Below are 14,701 nucleotides of genomic sequence, written 5' to 3'. Positions count from 1 at the left end.
CGGGACACTAAGGGCAATTTAGCTTGGCTAATCAACCTAACCCACACATCTTTGGACTGTCGGAGAAAACCGGAGAACTCGGATGAAACCCACACAGACACAGAAAGAATGTGCAAACTCCACACAGACAGTGACCCAAATGGGGAATCGAACCCCGGAGCTGTGAAGTAGCAGTGCTAACCACTATGCTACCATGCCGCCATGGACCTGGGTGGGATTGTTGTCAGTGAGGCTCAATGGGCTGAATGGTCCCCTTCTGCACTGCAGGGATTCTGTGATTCAACATGTGTGTGTAATTATGAATTTATCATATTTATATATACAGCTAAACAATTCATACAGAAAAAGATTGTCGAGATTTGCAACATGAAGGAAGTTAATATGAAATATTTGACTGTGACAGCGTTTGTAACAGTTGCTAAATACAAATGTTTGTCATTTTTCTTTGCACAGGTCCGCTCTTCAATTGTCCTGTTGCTGTTTCAGGGAACGTTCAGCTGGCGTCATCATTTTCTAATTACAGGCCTCCTTCTAGCTGCTTGTGACCTTTTGGTCATATACATTCCAACGATAAGGGATGTATTTGCCATCATTGGTAGGTGCAATTTCTGTGCAAGCTGAATTACGATATTGGTTTCATTTCATTTGATATCAGTCTCAAATGTATATTTTTTTCCTATGGTGCAGGCTCCACTTCTGCTAACATGCTGATCTTCATTCTTCCTGCTTCATTATATTTAAAACTTGCTGAGTCTCAAAGTCGCTGGCAAAAGATTGGGGTAAGTACATTTGATATTGCACTCATCAATTACATGGCTTCTGGGCATGAAAATTACAACCTAGATTCATTTTGGAAAATAATGCATCTTCATATCAAATGTTTGCTTCTGTTTGCGCCTTCTTACTTTTGAGGACCTGTCTTTTGTGTGCACCCATCTCATTCTGCTGCAGAGGTAATTGCATCTGCAGACGACAGCAGGAAGTGGATAGACAAATAAGCTAGAATGGCAGGGGCCCCTAGACAAAGGCCTGGGTATTACCAGCCCTATTGGGGAATGGCTGGGAGGCGGAGAGATGGCAAGATAGTGTGGGAAGGTGGAGAGTTGCATGCCCATCAGATGGGTCTCCTGCTCAAAGAACAATTGAGCCACTGGAATAGCCAATTAAAGACCTCGTCCCACCTCTTCTGGGCATTTTATCATCCCTTGTGGGGCCGTCTGCCATCTGGGGAGGCTGCCAGGCAAATTCTAGCTGCCTCCCAGCAGGCTCCAGGGATTGGAAGGGGGGGTAATGTTTTAGCTGCTCTTCGGTCCACGGAGAGGCTGCTCCCCCACAAAAGCAGCAGTTGCTGCTGCAGCAAGGGTGCCATCAGCAAACCTCCAGCCCTTCCTCCATCCCACCTCCCCACAGCTGGCCCATCATAGTGACCTCCTCCTCCAAATCCAGCCCTGGACACCACACTGGCTGAGTTATTGGTCCTCTGATTGACTAACTGGCTTTTGGGATAAATGACTATCCTTAATGACATGGCAGCTCCGGGTCATGCTGACTGTTAGAGCAGTTTCTTCCCCCACTTTTTGCCCCAGCAACGGGACTCCTTCTGCTTCTCTAGTATTCGCCTTGAACTGTATATAACTCTGCAAAGATGTTCCAGTCCATCTGACAATATTGCATCACTTCTTGAGCTTTCAACTTGGTTTGCTACTCGGAGAGAGAAATGACCAACTTCTGCGCTTTTTTGTAGTCATTTTTACAGAGAGTGCAACACGTGTTGTAGTTTAATTGTTTTGAGCCGAGGAGAGATCAGATAGAGGTCTACAAAATTATGAGAGTCATATACAGGCTGGAGAGCCAGAGGTTTTTTCCCAGGGTGTAAGTGTCAAATACAAAAGGGCACAGGTTCAACGTGAGAGGGGGCAAGTTTAAGGGAGATGTGCGGGGGAAGTTTTTCACTCAGACAGTGGTGAGTGCCTGGAATGTGCTGCCAGAGATGGTGGAAGCAGGCACATTAGCAACATTCAAGAGGCATCTGGATGAGACACATGAATAGGGAGGAAGTAGAGGAATATGTGCTGAGTAAGGGCAGAATTCTTTTTTAGTTTAGTTACGGCATCATGACTGGCACGGGCTTGGAGGACTGAAGGGCCTGGTTCCTGTGCTGTACTTTTCTTTGTTCTTAGAATGCATCTTGCCTTTTTAACATGCTTTCAGCAGTAGATAACCATTCCTCTTTTGACCGAAGCACATCCCATTGTAAGTATTTTGAAATGACTGAGTGCTGTCCTGCGACGTCTTGCTGATGATGCTGGCAATTGTTGCTCTCAGTTCTCACTTTCTTAAAGTGTATGTCAGACCCCGCCAGAATGACCGTGGCCACAGCTCACAGGTGCGCAAGCCACTGGTGATTTAAATGCCGATCAACATCAATTTTATTGAACGAGAAGTCATTTACCTCTTGTGTCCTGCTTCTTCCAGGCTGTGGCATTTCTGGCTTTCGGGATAATCTTCATGTTTGTTACTGTACCATTGATCTTCATTGAATGGAGCCAGAGGAGTGACAATTGCACTACCATGGACGGCTGCTCTGGGCAAGATTGACATCAGTAACGGGATGAAGCACAAGGCAAGTTTTCTCTACTGGACCCTCTGAACACACTTTGTTTGAAGTGCTGTCTGGTTCGTCAGAAATTACTGCACTTGGTGGCTTTTTGGAAGAATTGTCATTGCAGGAATATGCACCCCTTTAACATTTTTTGATCACAATTTGATCGGACACCACTTTGAAGCTGTAATCTTCGCTGATAGGCAATCATCAGTGGATTTTGTTTCTGAAATTGTCCCAAAATTTCATTGCTTTTTTTCTTAGAAAAAGAAACTCATTGGAATGTATTTCCATTGCCACGTTTTTGAATTGTCCACATAATTTTTACCTGCCAAACTGGCAAATGTAATTTGCCGGAAATATTCAGAATTTGCAGAAATTCTAAATCTTAAATTACCAGATGAACATATTTTTTCCAATCCCTTGGCAGGATTATTTCATTTTAATTAGACATTTTAAAAGATGATTTATTTCCTGTGAATCAATACAAATTTCTCTCTGCCATCTCCATTAGTTATTTCATTGTGGCACACTGCCGGGCCATTGGGGAAATTAATGTTACCTCCATTGGAAAAGGTCCCAATTGTAAAATTTGACTCAAATTATGTCGTTAGATACAAAGAGATGAAGATTTAACACATTCTTCCTAAATCCCTCTCTTTTCAATTTCAATGGAGACAAATGGAGCAATATTTCTTTCTGTTAAAGAACTGCATGCCATAGATAAAAGTGATTATCAGTACAATGCACTTTCTAGGTTATTATTTGACTGTTATTTAGTTACCCCATGTTAGGAAAAATGTTATCTGGATTGATAGCATGTTCACCCCAGAGGAGGACATTCAGCCCTTAATACCTGTTATAGGGCTGTCACAATGTTTTACTTGTTGTATTTAAAACTATCATTTCCCTCAAGTAGCCAGACAAAGTCGTGGAGTGGTTTCAAGATGATTTATTAAAGATTATAGCTAATGGGCTCCGACTTAAGTCATCAAGACCTATCGGAGTGTAGGATTGAGGATTGGTTATCTAACAGGAAGCAGAGAGTTGGAATCAGTGGGTGCTTTTCTGGTTGGCAGTTGGTGACTAGTGGAGTGCCGCAGGGATCGGTGCTGGGGCCTCAACTGTTTACCATTTACATAGACGACCTGGAGGAGGGGGCTGAGTGTAGGGTGACAAAATTTGCTGGTGACACGAAGATGAGTGGAAAAGCGAATTCCGTGGAGGGCGCGGAAAGTCTGCAGTGAGATCCGGATAGGCTGAGTGAGTGGGCGAGGACCTGGCAGATGGAGCATAACATTAGCAAATGTGAGGTTATCCACTTTGGTAGGAATAATAGCAGGAGGGATTATTATTTAAAGGGTGAAAAGCTGCAGCATGCTACAGTGCAGAGGAACCTGGGGGTCCTTGTGCACGAATCGCAAAAACTCAGTTTGCAGGTGCAGCAGGTGATCAAGAAGGCCAATGGAATGTTGGCCTTTATAGCGAGGGGGATAGAATATAAAAGCAGGGAGGTCTTGCTGCAACTGTACAAGGCACTGGTGAGGCTGCAACTGGAGTACTGTGTGCAGTTTTGGTCCCCTTATTTGCAAAAGGATATATTGGCCTTGGAGGGAGTACAGAGTAGGTTCACCAGGCTGATACCGGAGATGAGGGGGTTAGCTTTTGAAGAGAGATTGAATAGACTGGGCCTGTACTGATTAGAGTTTAGAAGGCTGAGGGGGGATCTTATAGAGACTTACAAGATAATGAAGGGGCTAGATAGGGTAGAGGTAGAGAGATTCTTTCCGCTTAGAAAGGAAAACAGAACTAGAGGGCACAGCCTCAAAATAGGGGGGGGTGGGGGGGGGCTGCAGTTTAGAACGGAGTTGAGGAGGAACTTCTTCACTCAAAGGGTGGCGAATCTCTGGAATTCTCTGCCCATTGAAGTGGTGGAGGCTACCTCATTGAATATATTTAAGTCACGGGTAGATAGAATTCTGATAGACAAGGGAATTTAGGGTTATGGGGAGAAAGTGGGAAAGTGGAACTGATCCACTTCAGATCAGACATGATCTTTTGAATGGTGGGGCAGGCTGGAAGGGCTAGATGGCCTACTCCTGCTCCTATTTCTTATGTTCTTATGAATTCAGAAATATGTAAGTAGTTATAGTTTCAAATGCAATTACAAGTTATTAGCGTATACCAATTGTGGCAGAGGAGCTATGTCTATCCACTCACAGATATTGATTAAGGTCATATCATGCATACATAAGGGTATAGTGTCCATAGTGTTCTATCTCTGACCAATGTATTTCTACATCCCTTTCCATTGTTCTTTGTCCTAATGGCAAATGTGAGTTGCAGCTGCACATTATTCAATTGAATGGTCCTTGGCTCTTACCTGAGTCTGCTTTAATCAAGACCTGTCGTTTTCACGCAGCTTCCCCTGTGTGACTGAGATACAGCTTGCAGCTTGTGTGATTTTTAAACTTGTGTGATTATTAACCCTTTTAATACCCATACCAGCTCTCTGAAAGAGCAATTCAGCTGATCCCACTCCCCTGCTCTCACCCCATACTCCTGCATTCTTTTCTTGTCAGGTGCTTCTCCATTTCCCTTTTGAGAGTCAGTGTTGAATCCGCTCCATCACACACTCGGATGATGCTTTGCAGATCCTAGGCTCTCACTGTGTAAGAGGGTTTCACTTTATGTCATCTTTTCCTCTTTTGCCAATCACCTTAAATCGATGTGCACTGATTCTCAGTCCTGTCACCGATGGAAGCAGTTTCTCTTCATTTACACTTGTCTAGATGACTCTTCATCTGGCAAATCCCTTCAAAACCTCCTCTTTAAGGAGAACAACGCTGGCTTCACCAACCTCATTTTTATATCAAATAGAACGCAACAGACAACTTCAAAGCCAATGGGGGTAATCTTATCAAAAAAAATTGCTAAGTAAGTGTGAAAACGGGAATCACGCCTATTTTTTGGGCAAGCACTCAGACACAGTCTAATGACATTTAGAGAAAAAAAGAGACAGGGCGTGATTTTCATCGGTAGAGGAAGTGGATGGAGTTTATTTAAGCTGGGGTGCTGGCTGCTGATTGCAGAGGGTGCCATTGCGCATGTGCCAATCTCCCAGTGCACTACCTGTTTACAAAAATACACGGTTAATGCACTGGGGGATAAGTCACACCTGCCCAATTGCCCAACCTGATTGCAGCACCCGCGCCCCCCCCCCCACCCACTGCCTGACCACCCACCTTGTCTGCATCCCCCACCCCGGCTGATCACCACCCCCATTACCCACATTCCCCAGTCAATCACCACCCCCCACTCCCAAATCACTGCTCTCCCCCACTGATTGATGCCCCCGTTCCCCGCCCTCCCAGTCGATCATCACCCATGCAATCCCCGATTGCCGAGTGTACAACCGCATCCCCCCCCCATCTCTCCCTAGGCCCTGCCCCTTGGCATTGCCAGGAGCCCAAAGAGCCTCAGTGTGCCATGTTAGCACTGCCCAAGGGGCAATGCCTCCCCTGTCCTGACCACTCCCGAAGGACCCCCCCACCCCCGTCCCAACCACCAGGGAGCCTCAATGGCCTCCGGTCCCACCGGCGAGAGCTTCATGACAAGTCCCATTGCTGGCGACCATACAGGATCCTTGCTATTGAGGACCTCCCCTGATGAGGCCGTTAAGGCAAGTGATATTAAGATTTAAACATCATAATGATGACCATTGTTATGAAAACCTATCTGGTTCACTAATTGCTACCGTTTAGGGAAGGAAATCTGCCATCCTTAGCTGGTCTGGCCTATATTGACTCCAGAGCCACAGCAATGCAGCTGCCACTCTTCTGTGATTCTACAAGATGTATTCTGATTTTATCAGAGTGCAGAAATTCTGGTTTAAAGAGACTTGACTTTGTATGTTCATAAAGCATGATTCATGTAGGTAGCAACTTTGTACAGAAACCAGAATTTCATTAACCTGTGTGCAGTTTTGGGCGCCGTACTTACGCAAGGATATTTTGGCCTTGGAGGGAGTGCAGAGGAGGTTTACTAGGCTGATGCCGGAGTTGAGGGGGTTGAGCTATGAGGAGAGGCTGAATAAACTAGGCTTGTACTCGTTAGAGTTTAGAAGAATGAGGGGAGATCTCATTGAGACGTATAAGATGATGAATGGGATGGATAGGATAGAGGTGGAGAGACTCTTCCCGCTCAGAAAGGACAGTAGGACTCGGGGGCACAGCCTCAAGATAAAGGGGGGGCGGTTTAGAACGGAGTTGAGGAAGAACTTCTTCACTCAAAGGGTGGTGAATCTCTGGAATTCTCTGCCTGTTGAAGTGGTGGAGGCTACCTCGCTAAATATTTTTAAGACGCGGGTTGATGGGTTTTTGATAAGAGAGGGGATTAAGGGTTATGGGGAGAGGGCGGGAATGTGGAACTGAGCCACGACAGATCAGCCATGATCTTATTGAATGGCGGGGCAGGCTCGAAGGGCCAGATGGCCTACTCCTGCTCCTATTTCTTATGTTCTTGGATGCATTCCATCCGGTCCTGGGGACTTGTCCACAATCAGTCCCTCCAGTCTGTCGAGCACCGCCTCTCTAGTAACAATAATGTAATTGAGACTCTCCTGTCCTACCATCTTTCCATCGCTAACACCCGGCAAATTATTCACGTCCTCCTCCGTGAAGACCGAAACAAAAAAGTTATTCAAGGCCTCAGCCATTTCCCCATCCCCTACCACTAAGTCCCCCCTCTCATCCTCTAAGGGTCCAACGTTCACCCTAGCCAGCCTCTTCCTTTTTATATATTTATAAAAACTCTTGCTATCCTTTTTTATATTAAGCGCTAGCCGAGCTTCATAGTTTACCCTACCCTTCTTTATCAACTTCTTTGTCAATCTTTGTTGACATTTAAACCTCTCCCAATCCTCTTCTCGCCCACTACTCTTAGCTACTCTAAACGCCTCCACTTTTAATTTAACACTTTCCTTCACCTCCTTCGTTATCCACGGCTTATTACCTCTCCTCCTACGGTCCTTTTTAACCATCGGAATAAATTTCTGCTGACTCGGCTCTGCATTTGCATTTAAGAAATGCTGTTCTGATTTATTTATGACCATCTGCGACAAGGCAGCTACACTCATCTTGAAGAATCTAGCTTATTTCATTAAGACTTCTGTTAAGGAATGGAACATGCCACACAATTACATGTCGCAAAGGTTTTTAATGTATTTTTTTGATATAAGGCAATAAAGAAATATTGTTAATTTTACTTGTTTAAAGTCCCTTTCTTTTGATATTTTAAATCCCTTGGCAGTTCTGTGTTGTATGCTTATGTACATTTCAATGCTTTTACAGGTTTGTTCAACTACAATCATCTTTGTATTTTTGACAAAACTGCTTAACATATTTTTCTTGTCTCCGTTCTGCATCTCAGGTTGACAAGAAGTCCCTACAAGAGTGAAAAGCCAGTTAGACTCGCAACATTACTTTTACATCACTTAAGTCTATACGTTCATAAGATATAGAAGCAGAATTAGGCCATTCAGCCCATCGAGTACATTCCGCCATTTGATTTTGACTGCTCTTCATCCCCATTTTCCTGCCTTCTCCCCATAACCCTTCAACCTATTATCAATTAAAAATCTGTCTAACTCCTTAGATTTACTCACTGTCCCAGCATCCACCACACTTTGGGGTAGCAAATTCCACACATTCACAATCCTTTGGGAGAAGTAGTTTCTCCTCAACTCTGTTTCAAACTTGCTACCCTTTGTGCTATGCCCTCTCGTCCTACAATGCCCCACAAGAGGAAGCATCCGCTCCACGCCACCTTATGTATACCTTTTATCATCTTATACATCTCAATTAGATCACCACCACCCCCATTCTTCTAAATTCCAGAGAGTATAGGCCTAAACTGTTCAATCACTCTTGACATAGGAACAATGGAAATTACTGACCTAGAAAAGACCAGGCTAGTTCCAAAATCTGTTAGAAAGAAGGACGGAACTTGCATTTATATCGTGCCATTACATAAGAACATAAGAACATAAGAAATAGGAGCAGGAGTAGGCCATCTAGCCCTTCGAGCCTGCCCCGCCATTCAATAAGATCATGGCTGATCTGTTGTGGCTCAGTTCCACTTTCCCGCCCTCTCCCCATAACCCTTAATCCCCTCTCTTATCAAGAACCCATCAACCCGCTTCTTAAAAATATTTAGCGAGGCAGCCTCCACCACTTCAACGGGCAGAGAATTCCAGAGATTCACCACCCTTTGAGTGAAGAAGTTCCTCCTCAACTCCGTTCTAAACCGCCTCCCCTTTATCTTGAGGCTGTGCCCCCTAGTCCTACTGTCTTTTTTGAGCGGGAAGAGTCTCTCCACCTCTATCCTATCCATCCCATTCATCATCTTATACGTCTCAATGAGATCTCCCCTCATTCTTCTAAACTCTAACGAGTACAAGCCTAGTTTATTCAGCCTCTCCTCATAGCTCAATCCCCTCAACTCCGGTATCAGCCTAGTAAACCTCCTCTGCACTCCCTCCAGGGCCAAAATATCCTTGCGCAGGTGCGGCGCCCAAAACTGCACACAGTACTCCAGCTGCGGCCTCACCAATGCCCTATACAGCTGCAGCAAGACCTCCCTACTTTTATATTCAATCCCCCTCGCTATGAAGGCCAGCATCCCACAGAGTATTCCAAAGTACATTTTCAGCTCTTGGATTGTAGTCACTGTTATAGTGGATCTGGGCCAAAGAGCTGAATGGCCTACTCCTGTTCCTAAGTTTGATGTTTCCATCATTTATCAGTTGAGGATGTACCTGTACGTGTAAACTAGCAGAGGGATTTGATGCCCATGTTTGTCTGATGCAGAGAAAATTCAGGGGGGTCCAGCTTCAACGCTGAGAAATCTCAGGGCCTTTCTCTCTTGACTATATCATTGTGCTGCCACTTCTGATGGGCTTCTGTTGCCACTAATGGGACAGGACAGACCCAGGGATGGTGATGGAGGAGTCTGGTACATTAGCTAAAAGGTACGATTCTGAGAACATGGCTATGTCTAGGTGATGCTTGACCAGACTATCGGATAGCTCTCATGGTTTTGGCACAAGTCCCCAGATGTAAGCGCAGAGGAAGCGTTGAGCAGACTGTGTGTACCTTTGTCATGTCCGGTGCTGTCAATGACACCAAATGGTCCCATGTTATTGTATATTTTTTCACGATAGTTCAATACAAACTGAGTGCCTTGTAAGGCCATATCAGAGGCAAATAAGAGTCAATCTTGCTTTATAGTCACAGTTTATTTAAATAATTGGTTGTAAAATTCCCTACCTGCTGTGGTAAGATCTGATTTATGATTCTTGATAATTAAACTAAGTTACTGAATTCAAATCCGGTAACATAACTATAATGCTCGCTTGCATATATTATCTTCGATTGTATTACATACATAGACCACAATAACGCAAGAAATTTAAAAAGTACATTCAACATCCTTTTCCTTCCCAACTTTGAAGGGTGTTTACCGTTGAAGGGACCACAAGACCCACATCTAATTGAGTTCTTTTTTAGCTGCGTAGCAGTATTTAGAATTTTAATATCAGTTCCACAGGTGCAGATGGGCTTTCTGCTGGAGGAAAAATGACACCCGAGTCACAAATTTGGAAGTCCCAACCCTGAACCTGGCACCCACCATTTTCACTGATGGGTGGGGGGGGGGAGCGGCAGTGGGAGAGGCACAGGTAACAAGGGGAGATTGTAGTTTGCACATGTATGATTCACGGAGGCAACTGCACATGTGAAAGTGCAGCTGCCTTCAGCAAATTTTTTTTGTTTTGTTTATATCCAGTTCAATCCAATCCAAAGTCCAACTCAAAGTGAGACATTCCAGATCCAAGCTGACAAGACAGGCTTCCCACTTCCTGTCTTGGACTTGATCTACATGATCCAAGCTGATCGGAGAAGGCATAGCACCTCCTCCAAGGCTTGATCTCTTTTGCATCTTAGCCAAAAGGCCTGGATGCTGCTTTAAAAAGTTGCCTCAGCGAAACCTCATAATGTCGATACTACACTCGAGCTTAGCCAAAAGGCCGATGCAGTTTTCATTGGAGGGTTGTCCAGAACACAACTTGTAAACTCTGGGGGAGGGAGGGGTGCGATTCTCCCATCCCACTGCACTGCTTGCCCAGTGGGCGCCATGGCCTCCGGGCACCTCCCAGCGCCGGAATTCCAGCGCCGTTAGCCAAAAATTGGCAGGGGGCTCCCTAATATAGTCAACAGCTGATTTAAATATCATTTAAATCCTATTAGCGGGCCCAGGGCGGAGATCTCCAGGACAGAAATTTGGCACTGGAAGATGCTAGCGGGGCACGAGCGCTCGCGGGAATCCTGGGATTTCCTCCCACCCTCCACGCGATTCTCCCAGCCCACTGCGCAAGAAAGTTGGGGCGGCACAGTAGCACAGTGGTTAGCACTGCTGCTTCACAGCTCTAGGGTCCTGGGTTCGATTCCCGGCTCGGGTCACTGTCTGTGTGGAGTTTGCACATTCTCCTCGTGTCTGTGAGGGTTTCCTCCAGGTACTCCGGTTTCCTCCCACAGTCCAAAGGTGTGCGGGTTAGGCTGATTGGCTATGCTAAGAAATTGTCCCTTAGTGTCCAGGGATGCATAGGTTAGAGGGATTAGTGGGCATAATATGTAGGGATATGGGGTTGGGGCCTGGGTGGGATTGTGTTTGGTGCAGACTCAAGGGGCCGAAGGGCCTCTTTCTGTACTGTAGGGTTCTATGATTCAAAATTAGCACAGCAGGATGGGAGAATTGCCCCCGAGGTTTTTGAAATCAAATACATTTAGGAGCTGGAGCATAGTGAAGGTGGGTGAGGGCAGGGTTAATAGAAAAGAAGACAGTAGGACTGATGTATGAGGAAAGATTGACGAGGTTAGGATTGTTTTCACTGGACTTCAGGTGAATGAGGGGGAATCTCATAGAGACTTATAAAATTCTAACAGAACAAGACAGGGTAGATGCAGGGAGGAGGTTCCCGATGGTGGTGCTGTCCAGAATCAGGGGTCACAGACTGATGATTCAGGATAGACCATTTAGGATGGAGATGAGGAGACATTTCTTCACCCAAAGAGTGGTGAGCCTGTAGAATTCATTACCACTGGAAGTAGTTGATGCCAAAACATTGAATGTATTCAAGAGGTGGCTGGATGTAGGACTGGGGCAAATGGGATCAAAGGTAATGGGGAAAAAGCAGGATTAGGCTGTTGAGTTGGATGATCAGCCATGATCATAATGAATGGTGGAGCAGGCTTGAAGGGCCAAATGGCCTCCTCCTTCTCCTAATTTCTATGTTTCTATGTCTATGTAAGACAATAGTTGGATAGGATGAAGGCAGCAGAGTTTTGAATAATCTGAAGTTACATAGAGTAAGCAACTAGCAAGAAGAGGATTGAAAACGTCAAGTTAGAAATGTACTTAAAGTACCAAAGATAAGTGATATAAAGAAGTGAAAATAGATTTTTGGTGATGTTTAAGAAAAGCTCAGTTCAGGCTTAAAAAGACATCCTGAATGATCAGATACGAAGTTGCATGGATTTTGACTGCAATATTTCTGGTGGAAGCCAAACAGGGGTGTACCAGCTAGTGAGCTACTGATACTCGCTGAGCCAGAATTGTGGGAATTGTAATTGTCTTCACTAGTCACGGTTCGAGAGGACAAGATCGTCCAAGATTACCGTTCCCACTTTTACCATGCGCAGCTGAAGACTCCAATCAGAGCAGCAGCGTTTTGGGCACGATAAGCCCCGCCCACAGCACGATTCAGTCTCATGACTTTTCTTTCAGGCTGAGTGCATGTGGGGGGCGCCTAAGAACAGGTTTTCACAGTCGGATCGGAATCACTCCCAGATTCAGCACTTAGAATCAAAATGGTAAAATAGGGCCCACAGTCTCCAATGGACACCAGGTCTGGACAGGGTCAGGTTCGGCTATGATGCTCTCCCCCCACAGCCCCCTCGCCCCGACCCTCACACGCTCTTTGGATACACTCACCATTGAGGCTTACCCACAAGTAAACAGCCACTTGGGGCAGGGGAGCGAAAGGGTGACTTGCAGCCAAGAAATCACCGCCTAACAAGCGGTCATCACTTGCAGAAGGGGAGAGAATTATAGAAAGCAATGACAAAAGTGAGAGAGAAAAAAGATTTGCTGAACCTGCGATTTTGTACGGGGTGGGGTGGAAGCTAAAGGTAGGTTGCTGCCGCCTACAAACTGCATTCGATTTACAAGAAATGTCCACAAGAAGCATTGAGCTTATAATGAGAATTTATGTGAGAACTTGTGTAACTGCAGCAGGCTGGAACTGTGTGATATTAATGGGGCAACAAGCTCATCATTTTCCTGTGATATAATAAATCTAATTTACAAACCTTTTAACCTTTAGAAGGGAACAACCACTGTTTCTGTTCTGCCTCATAAGGCTGTAAAAGCTGGGAATGTAAAGCAGATTTTTAGAGCACTCATCCTTTAAAGAAACAGTACGGTGCTAATTAATTATTTATCAACCCAGAGCAATCTTACCTTCCTCCAACCTGAGGACAATGTTCCTTTTTAAATTATTGATTAATGCTTCCATCAGCACAGTCTCAAGCCAGCTGCTCATCTCTCCTCTTCTGTCTTCTGGTCGGGTGCAGTGACAGACATGGCATCATTCCCAAGAGGAAAGTTGCCTAGGAAACAGGGTCAGATGTTGGGTAACTGGAAACATACTGCTGTAGTGTACTCACTTACCAATGTTGGAAATGAATGTGGCAGAAATGCTGGCGTCAGTCAGTTTAAGATTTTGTTTATCGATCCAATTGTAACTTTGGTGCATTTTATGAGACACTTCTACTCTGTCCCAAATCCATCAACTGCCACAGCTTCCGGGCTAAAGCTTTAAAAACTCTGCTGCCCCTGCCTTAATATCCTATTCTCCTATCACCCCTGTGCTTGTTGGCCTATATAGGCTCCCCAACAAGCAACTTCTTGCATTCAAAGTTCCTGTCCTTGTTTGCGGTGGCACGGTGGCCCAGTGGTTAGCACTGCTGCCTCACAGCGCCAGGGACCTGGGTTCGATTCCCAGCTTAGGTGACTGTCTGTGTGGAGTTTGCACATTCTCACCATGTCTGTGTGGGTTTCCTTTGGGTACTTTGGTTTCCTATCACACTCTAAAGATGTTAGGTTGATTGGCCATGCTAAATTACCCTTAGTGTCAGGAGGTTAGCAGGGTTAATAGCTGAGGTTATGGGATAGGGGCTGGGTGGGATTGTGGTCAGTGCAAGCTCAATGGTCCAAATAACCTCCTTCTGCACTGTAAGGATTCTATGGCTTGCCCCTCCTAATCTCTGTCATCGCCTCCAATACCACAGCCATCCAAGATATCCGCACTGCTCTTATTTATTCCCATTTCCAACTTTGGTGGCTGTGCCCTCAGTTGCCAAGGCCTTAGGCTTTGGAATTCCTTCCCTAGGCCTTGTGGCCTCTCTTCCTCTCTTTCCTCCTCTAAAGCAGTCCTTCAAATGTTTCTCTCTGACCAAGCATTTGGTCACCTCACCCTAATGTCTCCTTAATTTGGTTTGGTGTCACACTTTGCTTTATAACACTCCTGTGACGCTCCTTAATGTATCTCATTTCATGCAGCGCTACATAATATACATTGCTATTCTTGCTTCCACCTCCCTCACTGTGAAGATCCTTGTCTGGATTCTCCCTCACATTCTTGCCGTAAATCGGCCAGCATAATGGGGCAAACAGTAGGAGAAGATCAGACAGGGAGGTCTACCATTGCCTTCTTCACCGCAACCTCCATTTCCCTTTCCTACAATCACCGCTGAATGTTCCTTTCTAACAGCTGCCACAGTGAGGGAGCTTTCAGTAAAAATAATGATTGCTGAGGTTTTACATTCTCTTATGCCCCACTTCTTCCCGTGCTGAATCGCTACTGGGACTCCCCTGGCAGGATGCCTGTTGGGTCATAGAACTCACAACAGAAGCCCACCCATTAGAACTGAGTCCTTTCAGTGTCTGCTGAGATTAATCAATTCACTACCAAAAACTGCC

At 45.3% G+C, this 14,701-nt stretch overlaps 1 protein-coding gene across 1 annotated transcript in view; it reads left to right on the top strand.

The window, feature by feature from the left end:
* LOC145344552 (sodium-coupled neutral amino acid symporter 1-like) overlaps positions 1–3,942 on the top strand; it is a 51,810-nt gene extending 47,868 nt beyond the window's left edge. Inside the window, exons 14-16 of the mRNA XM_080191748.1 lie at positions 454–595; positions 688–779; positions 2,476–3,942. Of these exons, the coding sequence (XP_080047874.1) occupies positions 454–595; positions 688–779; positions 2,476–2,598 (357 nt within the window). The 3' untranslated portion in view covers positions 2,599–3,942. The remainder of the gene's footprint in view (positions 1–453; positions 596–687; positions 780–2,475) is intronic.
* The last annotated feature ends 10,759 nt before the right edge of the window (positions 3,943–14,701 follow it).

Source organism: Carcharhinus amblyrhynchos, chromosome 6 (assembly GCF_965287045.1).
Source record: "Carcharhinus amblyrhynchos chromosome 6, sCarAmb.v2.hapA, whole genome shotgun sequence".
NCBI classification, from domain to species: domain Eukaryota; kingdom Metazoa; phylum Chordata; class Chondrichthyes; order Carcharhiniformes; family Carcharhinidae; genus Carcharhinus; species Carcharhinus amblyrhynchos.
The sequence above is the reverse complement of the archived record's forward strand: the minus strand, read 5'-3'. Positions and strand labels throughout refer to the sequence as shown.